Source organism: Onychostoma macrolepis, chromosome 15, assembly GCF_012432095.1.
Source record: "Onychostoma macrolepis isolate SWU-2019 chromosome 15, ASM1243209v1, whole genome shotgun sequence".
NCBI classification, from domain to species: Eukaryota; Metazoa; Chordata; class Actinopteri; order Cypriniformes; family Cyprinidae; genus Onychostoma; species Onychostoma macrolepis.
Genome location: NC_081169.1, coordinates 27,112,519 through 27,129,504, shown reverse-complemented (window position 1 = coordinate 27,129,504; position 16,986 = coordinate 27,112,519). Strand labels below are relative to the sequence as shown.

The 16,986-nt window shown below is 37.7% G+C and overlaps 3 protein-coding genes across 6 annotated transcripts in view; 2 read left to right on the top strand and 1 right to left on the bottom strand.

Annotated features, from left to right (window-relative positions):
* epha4l (eph receptor A4, like) overlaps positions 1-1,652 on the top strand; it is a 38,151-nt gene extending 36,499 nt beyond the window's left edge. Inside the window, exon 17 of the mRNA XM_058744523.1 lies at positions 54-1,652. Coding sequence (XP_058600506.1) covers positions 54-168 — 115 coding nt within the window. The 3' untranslated portion in view covers positions 169-1,652. The remainder of the gene's footprint in view (positions 1-53) is intronic.
* A 187-nt stretch (positions 1,653-1,839) lies between these two features.
* On the bottom strand, positions 1,840-15,602 carry LOC131554235 (NACHT, LRR and PYD domains-containing protein 3-like). The gene is made up of 8 exons (XM_058799433.1): positions 15,562-15,602; positions 15,302-15,415; positions 4,318-6,078; positions 3,882-4,061; positions 3,694-3,792; positions 3,442-3,615; positions 2,128-2,301; positions 1,840-2,011 (listed from the first exon to the last, which is right to left on the bottom strand). Exons 1-8 carry the CDS (start codon positions 15,600-15,602, stop codon positions 1,840-1,842), a joined length of 2,715 nt encoding a protein of 904 aa, XP_058655416.1.
* LOC131520363 (uncharacterized) lies at positions 6,384-12,451 on the top strand. 4 transcript variants are annotated; one of them, XR_009266044.1, is made up of 3 exons: positions 6,384-6,595; positions 6,717-11,935; positions 12,060-12,451. XR_009266044.1 is itself a non-coding variant. In XM_058744549.1 (2 exons), exon 2 carries the CDS (start codon positions 7,987-7,989, stop codon positions 9,250-9,252), a length of 1,266 nt encoding a protein of 421 aa, XP_058600532.1. In that variant the 5' UTR covers positions 6,384-6,595; positions 6,720-7,986; the 3' UTR covers positions 9,253-12,451. The 4 variants fall into 4 exon arrangements, 2 of the variants coding, with proteins under 2 accessions (XP_058600532.1, XP_058600531.1); XR_009266043.1 differs by having other exon boundaries at positions 12,057-12,451; XM_058744549.1 differs by having other exon boundaries at positions 6,720-12,451.
* Positions 15,603-16,986: the final 1,384 nt, after the last annotated feature.

The window sequence follows — 16,986 nt, the reverse complement described above, 5'->3', positions numbered from 1 at the left end:
ATCCTGGTGAGCTTGAAGATGACTTTATCTTACCAAAACTCCCTCTTTTACAGGGATCTGGCCAAGATGGGAATCTCATGCAGTGCACATCAGAGGAAGATCCTGAGCAGCGTGCAGGAGTTATTGTCTGGAATGCATCACAGACAAGACACAAAGGTTCCTGTCTGATCCGTGACTAGGAAAAAAAAACAATGCATCATGTTGGTTAACATGGATTACAAGAGGGACGGAATATTTCACATCACTCTTGCACTTTAATTAATGTGAACGGTATGAAGATTAGAATGAATGAGCTAAACTGCACTTTTCTGGGCCGCTTTGTGCTTCTATAAGGAATTTTCTTCAAGTCTAAGGATTTTAAACTGGCATTTTGCCGACAATTAAAATGACTTAATGCGTCTCTCTGGATGAGATGTTTCTGGCCCTGTTGTTCTAGGCGGCGAGGCAGTATTTCTTGACAGGAGAAAGTTTGAGAAGTGTCCTCCTTCTGTAAGTGGAAAGAACTGTTTCAACTAAGTGCAAACAGACTACGACGCTTTTCACCTCAGGATCTTTTCAGAATGGCCGCTCGTCATCAGCAGGAAGGAATTGTTCCCTGTGGATCAGATTTGAACATAATATTCAAACGAATCTTTTGCCTTGGGAGATTTTGAGCCTTTGCAAACAAAACTAACAGACCTTTTGGACGGTGTGTGTTTGTTTTATGAAGGCCAGATGGGAGTTTCAGAGGCATTGCTGAATGGAAAATTATATTGCTTTATTTGTTGAAAAAAAAAAAATAAAATAAAGGGAATGAGGAGATAGATCCAGATAAGATTTAGTCTTAAGTTACTCATGTTCCTTGTATCCAATCTTTGCATTTTTTAAGTAGCAAAGTAAAAGACTGATGGCCTTTCCTATTTTCTTTGTAAACCTTGTTTCTTTCTCTCCTTTCAGTTTCATTTATTTCCACGTCTAAATAAATCCTACACAAAATCTTACGGTGGCCGAGAGAGCTCAACGCGCTGCAAATAGAAAAAACACCTGCAAATTAAGAAAACAACTTCATCAATTTGACAACCCAAACGCACTGCAAATAAAAATCGTTATTTGGTTGTGTTGTGTGCATTTGCAGCACCTGCTGTCAAATTTATGAAGATGTTTTCTTGATTTGTTGGTGCTTTTTCTATTTGCATGTGTTTTCTGAAGTTGCAGCGCGTTGAGCTCTCGGCCACCGTAAAATCTGTGTATAATTTGATAAAATGTTTAAAACTGCTGAACTGAATCATTGCGAGAATTTCATAGTCACAGATATATTTTTTGAAACTTTTTTTCACTGTACATAATCTAGGATTTTGTATGTACATACTTTTTAATTGTTTTTCTTCATGATGTACATAATACCCGGCAGACGTTTCCATGTACAGCTTCTGAGTTCCCTCACCTTCCTTTTTTCTTTCCACGTGTTAACGGAATGTATTTAATTATACAGCGAGCATAGCATTCATGTTGGCAGTAAATTTAACATTGTAAAACAGCAGTACGTGTAAGAAGGATCGGTAACAGGTTGAGAAGTCTTAATTTCACAGTTTCTGTATTTCCACCTTTAGGTGCACCTAACTTATGAGCTTTATTTATGATCTTTTGTATCTAGTTCATAAAATAAAATTTTGAAGAAATTGTTTGCCGTTCTACTTTATCCAACTTCCACATATCTCTCCATTAGTGCAAACCCATCGTGAAATCCTTTCCATAAGTTCATGATGTTACATACAGCTTGCAATGACATTAATATTAATGCATTTAATGAGTTGTCCCTCTTTTTTTTTTAAAGCGTTACGTTAAACATTTGTTTTAGTGCTATTTCTTCAATTTGTGTGATGATTTGTCCAGTATCATGGAGAGCACTTTCAAGTCTGACTCTTCCAGATCATTCTCAAGCAGATCCAGTTCTTTCAGGCGGGATGGGTTTGATCTCAGAGCTTCAGTCAGTGCCACCACACTTTTATGTGTTATGTTACAGTTGGACAACCTGAAGAGATCAGAGTGGATTTTCAGAAAGTGGAAAATCTAACAAATAATGGTATACATGTTGTTTTTTTGTGGAAATCTGATTTGGTTTCACTTTTCTTTTTCTTTTTTTTTTACCTCAGCTTCTCTAGTTTACAGTGAGGACTTTGTAGTCCGAGACAGAGCTTCTTCACCCCTGAGTCTTGTAGGTCATTAATGCTCAGATCCAGATCTGTCAGACTGCAGGTCTTTAAGCTGAGATCTGAAGCCAAAGCGGTGCCACTTTTCTCAGTGATTCCACATTTGTCCAACCTGAGACAGAAATTAGTTGTAAAATATGCTTCATTTTCCAACTTTATCAAAAACTATATTTCTATACCTTACCTCAGTGTTTTCAGTCTACAGTTTGGATGATGAAGACCAGCAGACAGCAGCTCTGCTCCCTGATCTCCAGGTCTGTTGTTGCCCAAGTCCAGTTCTCTCAGCTGAGAGTTTGACTTCAGAGCTGAAGCCAGAGATCCAAAGCCTTCTGTTTTGATTTTGCAAGTTGAAAGTCTATAACAAGTAAAAAAAGTTATTAATTATACAAATGACAGTAAACAATATCACTTTAAAGGAAAAGTTCACCAAAAAGTCTTGGGTATTCTATAGTCTTTGACTACGTCCACATTCAAAGGCGCCATTTTTTTTTTAACTGACGCGATCGCCTTTTATATTTTACAGAGAATTAATCCATAGTTACTTAAATTTCACTTTGCTTCTCACATAAAGTTATCGTATGGCTTCGGGAGAGTTTAAATATTGCCTAGTAGTCATATGGAGTACATTTATGAAACATTTTTTGGCATGGTGTTTAAAATATACACCAATTGTTATTTGTTAAGGAGTTTCTCCTCAGTGAAATCTCGTTTTGCAATTCGCTGAAGAAAGAAACTTGCATCATAAGGACATGGAGGTGAGTAAATAATTTTCATTTATGAGTGAATTATTACTTTAAAGTCAACATTCAAAAGTCACTCCAGTTACTTTTTGAATACATTCTCATTGTATTATTTCAAATAATTTTTTCCTCATAATCCTTCATCAAAAATGTAATAACTTGCTTTACCGCTGAAACAACTTCCCTTTTCGATTGACAAGACCACGTTTTTTTTTGTTTTGTTTTTTTATCAAAAAAAACCTGTCATATTGTGATTTTTATTTATCTTTTAATGAATTCCCGATGGATAAAACCAAGTTAAACCTCAGTTGTTCTCGCTGAATATCCTGGCTCAGTAAAAAAAAAAGAAAAAAAAAAGGTTTTATTCGTAGTGACAAATGGAAGGGTTGCATCTTGCAACAGTAGCATTAAGGCAGTTCTTCTCTGCTTTGACTTTATTGCATAACAGTTTTTAAGTGAATCATTCAATCATATACATTTTATTATAACTAATTAAGTTTGATATAACTTACTTTAGTGTTTCCAATGCACAGTGAACTTTCTCCAGAGCAGCACAGAGATGTTTCACTCCAGAGTCTCCTATGTCGTTCCAGCTCAGGTCCAGCACTCTCAGATGTGAAGGGTTTAAACTCAAAGCTGAGCTCAGGAACTCACAGCCTGCTTCTGTTACTCCACAGTTCTTCAGACTAGAGAGAGAAGAGTAAATATAGTCTAATTTCACTTGTAAACCTATACAATATCTGAAGCTTAGAGAGGAAACCTACTTAAGCGATTCCAGCCTACACTTTGTGTCCTCTAGTCCAGCAGTAGGAAGAGCGACAAAATTAAGGTCAGGATTACAATCGTCAGAACCCAGGCTCCTCCTGACAATATATTTATATGTTTGATTAAAATTTTACATGTAAACAGGGCTTATATAGTTGTGTTATTTCTGTATTTTGCTTCAATGAACACTCGTGCACTAATTTTTTTTAAGTTGTAGCGTGATCTTTTCAATCCAATACAGAGTATTTCCACTCCTGAGTCCTGTAGGTTGTTGTGGCTCAGGTCCATCTCTCTGAGATTGGATATTGATGGAAGAACAGCAGAAAGCACCGCGCATCCTTTTTCTGTGATATTACAGTCATGCATCCTGCCAACACAAATTTATTATTAGTGGAAGCTATTTAGACTAGGTTATATGTTATTTAGTCTTTAAAAAGTGGTAGATACTGTTTCACAAAGTATAAATAGCCATATGATCTTTTTTACACTAAGTGTGAATAATGATAGATGCTCTTTACACATGTATAGAATTAATATGCTGTTTGTACTAAAGGTAAATAAACACAGCCCTCTTTTTTGGCTTCAATGTCATTGACTTCATGTAAGTAACCTAATGTTCTCACCAGATCTTTTTCGACAACTTGATCACAGGAAGCAGCCAGAACAAGGCTGCGTCTGATCTTCCATATTTACAAAGTTCAAAATCATTGAACTTCTCATTTGATGTCATTAGGATGTACACTAAAGCCGACCACTGATGAGGGGACAGAATGTCACTGTTTATTTTTCCAGAGGTCACGTAGTTTTGGATTTCAGTAGTGAGGGAATGATCACTGAGTTCATTTAGACAGTGGAACAAAACAATAGTCATTTCTGAGCAAGGAATTATTTTTATCTTTTGCTTGAGATATTCAGTAGTTTTCTCTCTTTCCAGGGAACTGTCTGTCTTCTTCTCCAAAAGCCCTTTTAGGATGCTGTGGTTTGACTCCATTGAAAGTACCATGAGGAAGCGAAGGAAAAGATCAAGATACCCTTTCATACTTTTTAAACATTTTTCAACTGCACACTTGTGTAAACTCAACATTGTCACAGGCCTTCCAGATTCATGTGCTTCAAGCACATTTATTCTGCTGTTGTAGAAGGAGAGGTGCACATATAGAGCTGCTAGATGTTCCTGAACGCTCAGATGAACAAAGCAGAAGACTTTCCCCTGATACAAGCCAAGCTCCTCTCTGAAGATCTGAGTGCACAATCCTGAGTACACTGATGCTTCTGTCACATCAATGCCACACTCTCTCAGGTCTTCCTCATAGAAGATCACATTGCCTTTTTCCAGTTGCTCGAATGCCAGTTTCTCTAATTTGAAAATCATCTCTTTGCCTGTGTCCTTATTTTCATTGTACTTCATGTCTTTAATGCAAATTTGTGCCAACAGGAAGTGTGTGTACATTTGAGTGAGAGTCTTGGGAATCTCTCCACTCTCTGCTCGACTCAACATCTTCTCCAGAACAGCGGCTGAGATCCAGCAGAACACTGGGATGTGGCACATGATGAAGAGGCTCCTTGATGACTTCAGGTGTGAGATGATCCTATCGGCCAGACTCTGATCACTGATTCTCTTCCTGAAGTATTCCTCCTTCTGTGGCTCATTGAAGCCTCGTACCTCTGTCACTCGATGGACACACTCAGAGGGGACGAGATCAGCTGCTGCTGGTCTGGAGGTGATCCAGATGAGAGCAGAGGGAAGCAGATTCCCCGCAATGAGGTTCATCAGCAGCACGTCCACTGAGGCTGATTGACTTACATCACACAACCTCACATCGCTCTGAAAATCCAGAGACAGACGACGCTCATCCAGACCATCAAAGATGAACAAAGCTTTATATTCATCACTGAAAATGTCTATTTCTTTTGTTTCAGGGAAAAAGACATGAAGAAGATCTGAAAGGCTGAGTGTTTTGTCCTTCATCAGATTGAGTTCTCTGAAAGGAAGTGGAAATATGAGCTGGACGTCCTGATTCTGTTTCCCTTCAGCCCAGTCCAGGATGAACTTCTGCACAGAGACTGTTTTTCCAATGCCAGCGACTCCCTTTGTCAGCACAGTTCTGATGGGTTTGTCTCGTCCAGGTAAAGGTCTAAAGATGTCATTGCATTTGATTGGTACTGTTGCTCCTGCAGTCTTCAGTGTTTTTTCCATCCTTTTAAATTCATGTTCATTACTGATCTCTCCATTCCCTCCCTCTGTGATGTAGAGCTCTGTATAGATCTGATTCAGGAATGTTGGGTTTCCCTGCTTTGCAAATCCTTCAGAAATGTACAGATGCTTATCTTTTATGTGTGATTTTAATCTTTGAATCTTGACTTCAGCTTTTTTAGAATCATATCTGTTGAAAACATGTTTATTATTAGCAACAAATATGCACAAATTCAGACACTACAAATGAGTCTTGATGGTTTTAACCTACTGATATTCCATGAATTTTCTTCTCAGGATCGTGACATGATTTTTTGCCTAAATCCCTTATAGACAAAACAATAGTTTTATATTAGTTACTTTTATCTTTACTGTTTTGAGTTAATGCTAGTGGAAGTGATCTGTTCAGATAAATTGGCATTTGCATTGATCAATCGCTTTTCACTGAACACTTGGGGCAGATGAGTCTGATCTCTCCTGCTGAAGTCTGTAACCGACTATAGTACAGTTACTTTGTTGGTTTTGTGGGTAGTTCCTCTACTGTGCTGCAGGGGGCCCTACCGGGTTTTCTATGTTAAGGGATAAAATGGAGGTAGGCAGTAGAGTAAGAGATACCTGTTTGGTTAAGAGGAAGCATGGCTTCCACTTGCATAACCTTACCACAAATGGAGTTCAGTTTGAGAAACTAATGTTTTCAGCTCAATCATGTAAGTGTATTGGTTAATTTTTTGTACTGTGTAACTTTGCATTAATATTGTAAATGGTTTAAGGGTGAAACTATGTGGTGTTGTTGTTAAAGGCTAATACTAGTTTTTGTTTGTTTTGTAGAAGAACTCTTTTTGTTTCTGTCCTTACCTTGTCGTCTTTACTCTGAATGCCTCATCAATGGCCTAAGAAAATCTCTTCTTTAAAGCTCTGTACTTATTGTGGGACAAAACGACATCAAAGAATTGCAACGTACTCTATGTTTTAAGGAGATTCGGATCGCTGATTATTTATGCTACCCTTGCTATCAGACACTTGGATTTTTTTTTCACCTCCTATCATCATTGAGGACTTCAGTATTCGGATTCACCATATACTTTGGCTGAAAGACCAATATTCATTCAATTAGATACGTTTTTTTCTTTGTTCTCTATTGTGATAAATGATAAATGTGACGGGTGGTTTTTGCAGTCAAAAAGACTTTGACTGTTTTTCATGTACATGCTGTAATGATCTGTGGATTACCTTTATTTAATATAAACACTTTGTAATGCACTACGGTGTTTTGTGGCATTTTCAGTTGAGGTACCCTCCCCTAAATTATTATTTATTTATTTTATTTATTTTTTTTTGCCCTTGTGAAAAATTTCACTGGGATGGTTACAAAATGGCGCCCGAACAGGGACCCCTCAGCTTTGAAAAAGGCACAGGTGGAAAATAATCCGTCTGGTAAATAGTCGTGGTTCATTGTTGTAGTTTATTAACCGTCATCTGCTATGGATAAGGATGAGTGCGTTGTTGGCATGGATTTTTCATCAGAAACATTTACAACTAGAAGAGAACCGATGAGAGAACTGATAAACACATATATTGATTCTGATGAAGACAGTGAGCAAGTCGAGGATAATGTTCATGTGGATGATTCATGTTTTCCTCCTCCGCCTCCACCAATAGAGGTAAATGAAGGAGTCAGCCCCAACTGTGACACAACTTTGATGGAACGTCTTATTGAGATTGAAAATCAAGTGGCTAACATCGATCGAAGGGTGAGTGAGCAAGTTTCTTTGGATGTGCAGTGTAAAAAATTGGAAGAAAGATTTCTTATGTCCAACGTGAATGTGAAAGAGTCAAGCAACAGATGGAGCTAATGGTTAAGGACTTGGGTCAATCGATTGTTTAAAGAGAAGAGACCAGCAATTAGAACACAGATTTCGGTTGCTGAGCCCAAATGCTTCTACACCAAGAGTTCCTAAAGTAAATGTTCCAGTAAATGTTTCCCATTCTCCAATTCATAATGCGACTAGCTGTGTTTCCATTCAAAATATCCCTCCTACCATTCAGTATAACCCACCTGTAAAGATGGACTTCCCCATTTTCACTAATTCAGTTGAGGATGATCCTGTTTTGTTTGTGGAGCAATGTGAAGAGTATTTCGCCCGTTCGACCCCTCAGTGATGAAGAAGTAATTGCTGCTCTCACTGCTGTTTTAAGAGGCACTGCTAAAGATTGGTGGATGGCAGAAAGGAAAAATGTAGCGAGTTGGAAACAGTTCAAAGAGAAGTTTCTGCTGTCATTTTTAAGTGAGGATTACCAGGATGTGGCTGCAAGAAAGCTTGCTGAAAGAAAACAAGGCCCTAAGGAAAGTTTGAGAGACTTTGCTTATCACTATCGTGCACTGTGTTTGAGATGGAACAAGAACATGACTGAGAAGGAAATGATTCAAGCTATTTTAAGGAACTGTAATCCACGGCTAGCTAGTTTACTTCGTGGGACTGTTAAAGATGTGGGAGAATTAGTGAGGCTTGGAACCCAAATTGAGAAGGATTTCAATGAATCAAAGAAGTATTGGAGCCAAGTCAACAGTGAAGAGCAGAAGAAGAAACCTCCTGTTCCTCCAGATTTCCAACGCAAATCCTTACAGGGTGCCAATAGAGTCGTGTTGCTGGATCAGATTTCAGAAGCTCATGCTTTTAAAAACCTCACCATTCCATTAATACTTCGGAACAGCTATGTGGCTGCCATAGTGGATACAGGTAGCACATTTTCTCTGATTCAAAAGTCTTTGTGGAAGAAGTTAAGTGGCCATGAAGATTATCAGCCTAGTGGAGATCAGACATTCCTATTAGCAAATGGACAGAGGCAAAGTTCTCTGGGTAAAGTCAATTGGGAGTGTGAAGTCCAAGGGCAGAAGATGAATTTGACCTTCTATGTTATGCAAGATTCAGACTTAACCGTACCAATTATCCTGGGAATTGATTTTTTATTAAAGTCCGAGATGGTATTGGATTTTAAAAAAGCACAGTTCCAGTTATCTACCACAACAGAGCCAAAGATTTTTCCTTTTATGCACTACAATGGACACCCTTCCAATTACTTTTATTTGGCTATGCCCACTGCTAGTCTAGAAGACCACCAGCAGATCTTACGAATCACACAAATGGTAGATTCAGATTCGATCATTCAAAGTAAGTTGGAGGCGTTAATGTTAAGTTGGCCCACAGTATGCACTCAACAGCTTGGCAGAACAAACTGTGTCAAACATCGTATCACTACCATAGATGAGATTTCCGTAAGAAAAAGAGCGTACAAGGTTTCACTGGAGAAGCACCAGTTCATTGAGTCTCAAGTTCAAGAGCTTTTGGAGAAACAGATTATCTGACGCTCTCTTTCACCCTGGGCAGCACCAGTGGTTGTTGTGCCGAAGAAAGACGGAAGTTCCAGGTTTTGTGTTGATTATCGGGGTCTTAATGCTAAGACCCATCTAGACGCCTATCCAATGCCTCAAATTCAGGACATTTTAGAGTCTTTGCATGGTGCCACTGTTTTTAGCACCCTTGATTTAAAAAGTGGTTACTGGCAGATGGAAATGGAAGTTGACAGTATTGAGAAGACAGCCTTTGTTACCTCCTCCGGGTTATATGAATTTCTTTGTCTCCCGTTTGGGCTGAAAAACTCTGCCGCATCATTCCAAAGACTCATGGAACACGTGTTGAGGGAGGTTAAAGGAAAGTGCTGCATGGTCTATATTGACGACATTGTTGTCTATTCTAATAACATTGCTGACCATCTCATACATCTTGAACAGGCGTTTGCATGTCTTCATAAGGCCGGTCTCACCCTAAATCTTAAAAAGTGTAACTTCATCCAACATTCTCTTTCATTTCTTGGACACATTGTGACACGAGATGGAGTGAAAACTGATCCAACCAAAGTCTCTGCCATTGAATCCTTTCCTATACCCCAAAACCTTAAGGATGTACAAAGGTTTCTAGGACTGGCTGGTTGGTATCATCAGTTTATCCCCGGTTTTTCTGAAAGAGCAGCTCCATTACACGCCCTGAAACAAAAGAATGTTAAGTGGAAATGGACTGAGCAATGTCAGCAAGCTTTTAATGACATTAAACAAGCACTCATGCAAGCGCCTGTGTTGACCCCTCCTGATTTTAGCAAGGTGTTTAAAGTTCAAACGGATGCAAGCGATATTGGACTGGGAGCAGTCCTTACCCAGGATATTGAAGGGGAAGAGCATGTTGTTGCTTTTGCATCACGTTTGTTAAGAGGTGCTGAAAGATCGTACTCCGTATCAGAAAAAGAATGTTTAGCAGTTGTATGGGCGGTAGAAAAATGGAGGCAGTATCTGGAGGGGAGAGTATTTGAAGTCATCACTGACCACACTGCTTTGACATGGGCATTTCAACACCCTAAACCTTCTTCTCGTCTGATTCGTTGGACCATAAGGCTGCAAGGTTTCCATTTCACTGTGAGGTATCGAAAAGGACAGTGCAACGTTGTTCCTGATGTTTTATCAAGAGGTATCGACTGCACACCAGATGTACTGCCACTGAATCCACATCTCTACCCTGCAATTTACCGGTGGATCTTTCATAAATAGCTATGGAACAGAATAATGATCCAGAAATCCAAGAGTTAGCAATCAAAGTCGGAGAACAATCTACTGAAGATGTGATGAGAGTTCATTATGTGATGGAGAATGGCTTTCTTTTTCGGAGTGTTCCAGATGGTCGAAAGGGTCAGACAGTGCAATTAGTCATCCCCAACGCTTTTAGACATATTTTTACAGTATGCTCATGACAATCCTCTCAGTGGTCATTTAGGGAAGATGAAAACCTTACTTGGGCTACTAGAATCGGTATACTGGCCTAGTATTCGAAATGATGTGTGGAAGTACTGTAAGGAATGCCAATCGTGTCAAAAGTACAAAGCTTCTACTACCAAGGCTTCCGGACAGTTACAGAGCACTCCTGTTGTTGAACCGGGATATATGCTAGGTGTGGATATCATGGGACCTTTTCCCCGAAGCTCCAAGCAGAATGAATATCTACTTGTGGTGGTAGATTATTTTACCAAGTGGGTAGAGCTATTCCCAATGAGAACTGCTAAAGCATCACTCATTGCAAGAATTTTGGTGGAAGAAATTTTCACGAGATGGGGAACACCGGCTTATCTCGTTTCTGATAGAGGTACACAGTTTACCTCTCACCTTCTTAACCTTTTATGCAAACAATGGGGGGTAATACAGAAACTTACCACTGCATATCACCCGCAAACTAATTTGACGGAGAGAGTCAACAGAAATTTAAAACCGATGATTGCTTCATATGTAGGAGAACAACACAAGCATTGGGACAGATGGCTAGCAGAATTCAGATTTGCTATAAATTCAGCATGGCACGAGAGTACAGGATTTTCATCTGCAGAGGTAGCTCTTGGCTGTAAACTGAAAGGGCCAATGGAGAGAGGCCTCCAAAAACCGCCCAATCCTGAAAATCCTGTTTATCCTACCTTAGACCGTCAGAAACTTCTCATCGACATAGTAAGGGAAAACGTGGAACGAGCTCAAGTCAAACAAAAAAAGTACTGTGACCAAAGACACAAATTATGTGAATTTAAAGTTGGAGATGTAGTTTGGGTTCGTACCCATCCCTTATCTAAAGCAGATGACGGTTTTATGGCAAAATTGTCACCAAAATGGAAAGGTCCAGCAGTAATTAAAAAGAAATTAGGTCCGGTAAATTATAGTTTCCTTTATGGATGATCCTGACTCCATAGACTCTTATCATCTTATCACGGTTGGGACAAATTTTCTATCGAGGGGAGGAGTATGTAACCGACTATAGTACAGTTACTTTGTTGGTTTTGTGGGTAGTTCCTCTACTGTGCTGCAGGGGGCCCTACCGGGTTTTCTATGTTAAGGGATAAAATGGAGGTAGGCAGTAGAGTAAGAGATACCTGTTTGGTTAAGAGGAAGCATGGCTTCCACTTGCATAACCTTACCACAAATGGAGTTCAGTTTGAGAAACTAATGTTTTCAGCTCAATCATGTAAGTGTATTGGTTAATTTTTTGTACTGTGTAACTTTGCATTAATATTGTAAATGGTTTAAGGGTGAAACTATGTGGTGTTGTTGTTAAAGGCTAATACTAGTTTTTGTTTGTTTTGTAGAAGAACTCTTTTTGTTTCTGTCCTTACCTTGTCGTCTTTACTCTGAATGCCTCATCAATGGCCTAAGAAAATCTCTTCTTTAAAGCTCTGTACTTATTGTGGGACAAAACATCAAAGAATTGCAACGTACTCTGTTTTAAGGAGATTCGGATCGCTGATTATTTATGCTACCCTTGCTATCAGACACTTGGATTTTTTTTTTCACCTCCTATCATCATTGAGGACTTCAGTATTCGGATTCACCATATACTTTGGCTGAAAGACCAATATTCATTCAATTAGATAAGTTTTTTCTTTGTTCTCTATTGTGATAAATGTGACGGGTGGTTTTTGCAGTCAAAAAGACTTTGACTGTTTTTCATGTACATGCTGTAATGATCTGTGGATTACCTTTATTTAATAAACACTTTGTAATGCACTACGGTGTTTTGTGGCATTTTCAGTTGAGGTACCCTCCCCTAAATTATTTGTGATTTTTGCCCTTGTGAAAAATTTCACTGGGACGGTTACAAGGCTGACAGTGAAAATAAAAGACATTTGTTGATTTTGGCAGAAATTTAGTTTTTCAGGGAAGGTTAACAACAAAACACTGAGGAGTCTTTTAATAAAGACGTGCAGTGAAGGATTAGCGCTGAAAAGGCATGAACACAGTTATTTTTGTGCCTGACCTTATTGAATATGTATTTGTAGGAGTTTCTCTTTCAGACGCAAAATTTATGTGAGGAGAGTATTAAAATGAATCACGCGATTTACTAATGTTTGCGCTCGTCAAATTACTGGTATTTGCACCATTATTTAACGCCCCAAAAAAACATGTCTTAACCCTCTGGTGCTCCTTATTTGGGAGTCACACTTGTGGTCTTCACAGTCAAAAGTGACCAGATACCTAAAATTTTACCCCTTCCCCCCCCAGTCAAGTCACCTTTATTTATATAGCGCTTTTAACAATACAGATTGTGTCAAAGCACTTAACAGTATCAAATTGTAAGAGAGAGTGTCAGTAATGTATAATGATAAGGTTAAACACTCAATTTTCAGTTAAAGGCATTTCATTATTGAATTCAGAGATGTCATTGTCTAGCTCAGTTTAGTTTAAATAGTATCTGTGCAATCAAATCGGCGATAATCGCTAAAAATTGAGTGTCCCCAAAATAAATATAAGTAAAATCAATGTAACACGTTTTTGTTCAATATATTTTATTTAAAAATATTTTTATATTACTTTTCAATTAATGCAGTATTTCATGTTAAAATAGTCAATGCCTTTAAAAATCAAATTTTTTTTAAGCCAAATTAGTGCCATCTGGTGGGAGTAAAATAAGAAAAACATCTGCAATTCTATGGTTTAGCCACTAGATTCCTATATAGCTCTATATAAAAGGCCTATAAATTCTCTAATTGTTTTTAGACACAAATACTTATTTTTATTAAGTTGTGGGTTTGGATATATATTTAGACATTCTCAAAAACAACTTTTTGTAAAGGTTTAGATTTTTTTTTTTTTTAAATATTGATTTGAAGTGTCAGTTTTTGAATTATTACTACAGTCAAACCTGAACACAGAGAAAGTATTTTGTTACACAAAACATTAAATGTAAATGAGATGTTGTGTCTGTGTTTTTTAATTTGCGCATTGTCAGTAAATCACCCGCAGAAATTTCCACACCCATCAGCACTGGTTTGGAATTGCGCTCTCGTGCTACTTTGCCCTGTTTAGTGAATCTGGCCTTTAGTGCTTAATTCCAATTTATTGCTCAGATCCAATTTTTTTTTGTATGGCTGTTCACATTATCATTTTAAAATCTGGCCAATATCAGATTCCAGTGTGAATGAATGACGGTGCTGCTGAGCTGACCCGCATGCGCAAAAGAACGATAACAAGACGTAAGTGTTTACACGTTCATGTGCCACGGAAGCCAGTAGATTAGTGAACAGGCGATAAGGAGGACGAAGATGAGGAAAAAAGAGAACAAGTTTTTTTTTTTTTTATGTTTACGGTACAACCCAGTAAGTTTAGCTTGTATGGAGCTGTCTCTGTAATACAACCCAAAACAAAACCTCTTGTCTCTTCACTAACTACCTTCGCAACTCTCTGTCATATTCACCAGTGGTTTACGGGACACCCCTGCAGCCCCCGCGGTGCACGGGGGCCCCGTCGCTGGATATTCTAAAAGGCATTCACAAATCACACAGAACATGTTTTTGCTTTGAAAAACATAAGACAGTGGAATTTGAAAAAAAAGTTATTTTGACTTGACCTCTGCGTTTCTGGAATGCTGTGTCATGCTCGAGACATTGCAAAAGGCTCGAGCACAAAGGTAGTGGAGTGGAAAAGCGTGTGAAAAGCTTTTAATGTGGCTTAATGTTCTAAAACAACAACCAGGGACAATCAGTTTTCATTAACATTTCACTTGTCATAAACACTGTAATTCTAAGATAACAGCACCATAATCGACGTGGATATTTTACGCCTAACGTGGCTTATGTATTTAGACAATAATATTAAAAGATCAAACTGGGCTGCAGAAGAGCCCAACGCAATGTGCAAAGTTTTACATTAAGCGTTTACATTCCACTGTAAAAAGTGATAATGTGCAAATGTTATGTTAAAGAGCTATTTCTACCTGTTCTTACCCTTAAATTTAGTTTTGCCTCCACGTTCTTAGACTAAATATTTATTCCTGCAGGGATTTCAGTCTGACTAAAAAGCGATATCATCAATGCAATGATTATTCTCCACATTCACAAGTAAAATATTTGAAGCGAATTCCCGATAGCGTGGAATTATGACGAATGTCGATTATAGAGAGATGTAAAAGTCACAAATTTCTCAACGATTTGAGTCACATATGAGCAAAAAAAAAGCTGGATTTGGGACATATTTTCTTGCAGTGTGAACTGTGAGAAGTTACCTTTTCTCCATCGGAACTGATCCATTTTTTAGTTAATTGGCATTTGCATTGATCGGTCACTCTTCATGGACAAAACACTAGGGCCATAAGAGTCTTATTTCTCCTCAAGCTGCAACAGAAAACACAATTTTGTTATACAATGGCTTACGTTTGTCACACATGCTAGTTTAATAGGATAAACAATCTGTAAAATTCCTTGCATTTCTGTTATAAATAAAAAGTGGATCAAGGACGTTACTTAATTTGGATCACATATTCACTGTAATTAGAATAAAAAATAGATGTTAATTTGATGACCACTTGTTTTGTTGGAAATGATAGAAAGAGGAATACCTTAGATGTGGTAGATGTGTTCTATTTCTTAACTTAATTGGCATTTGCATTGATCGGTTGCTCTTCATAGACAAAACACTGGGCGCAGGTGAATCTGATCCCTCCTGATCCAAACTGTCAGATGCAACATTTTCAAAATTATTTATAATACTCTATATGAGATTAAAAGTCAGTGGAATTGGAAATTGTGTAATTGTTACAATGTAATCACGGCTATGCTAGTGCACATGTATACTGTACATGACAGCGGTACAATTTACCCTTGATACAATGAAGAAACTTTGTCTTTTAACTGATCCATCACTCTTTATGGACACACTGGGCTCTGTTGGCACAGTATTTTGTCACAAAGATGTTTTTGTTTTTTTTCATTCAAATAATCCTTTTATTGTTGAGTATTTTTGGTACATGGAGTGCTGGAAATGTGAAAGAGAAATAGATCATCGTACTGGTTTTACAAGTTTTTCCTCGTCTGTGGGTCTAAGTGGAATCAAAGTGAACTTTGTTTGACTAATCCAGTATACAGATATATTTTGTAATCATTCAATATTATGCATATCACTCCTCAGAAATCATTAAGATTACTATGTTTATTAGTTTATTCAACATTATATAAAGATTGTGCAAATAATATGATTGAACACTTTCTTTATTTCTCTAAATCAAGTGTACTTTAGCTCAAACTCAGGGATTCATCGTGCCTGCGATCTATAAATATATTGATATATCACGGTTTCATGTCTTTGCAGCGCACTTACCATGTGTCTTCTGAAATTTCGCCAGTTCACACAAAATCCGTTGAACTGCACTGTTAGACATTTCAAAGGGTTTTTACAGTAAGTTGCCAGTAAGTTACTGTAATTAAGATTTACAGTAGCAAACTGCATTTGATTTAAAGTAGCAAACTGTACTGTTTTACAGTAAATTACTGTAAAGAAATCCAATTAATCAGTATACTACTGTAATTTATTCATTTTAATATAGATTTCATTAATTTTATTATTTTTATATAGAATTCATTTTATTATTACTCCTACATGGGTACTACTGGCATTCAGTTAAAACAGACACAATAATTACAAAATATCAAATTCTTTATTTAAAACATTGCATGTATAACACTTAAAAATACAGACTTCCAATGCTGGAACAGTGCATCTTCACCATTTCTCCTGTCTTAGGACGTTTTGCAGTGCATTATGTTGTGTCCTCTGGATTCATCCTCACAAAGAATCTTTAGGCAACAGAAACATAATGGGGAAAAAAGTCAAACATCTGCAAAACCCAGGTGCTGCTCCAAAACGTGGCCACCATCTTTGCTCACCGTCCACTTTGTTAGTGACAGAAATGTCTTCTCTGAAAAACAAGAAGTAGAAATGGCACACTTTTAAAAGGCAAACTCCATATAGAATACACAAACCTTTCAAAACCATAATTGGCCAACATTAACAACTAACACTGAACAAAATTTCACATTCCTTAACCTAATGTTAATATAAGATAAGCGTTGCTCGTTAAAAATAATTTTAATTACAAAAGTCGTTTGAAACAACAGCCCGCAGTTTACCATAGTAAGTTTGTTACCGCCATGTTGACGGGTAAATGTTACTAACGTTAGGTAAACTGATGTGCAAAAATCTGACACAAACACACAGACAAATGTACATATATTTTTACCTTGCCTG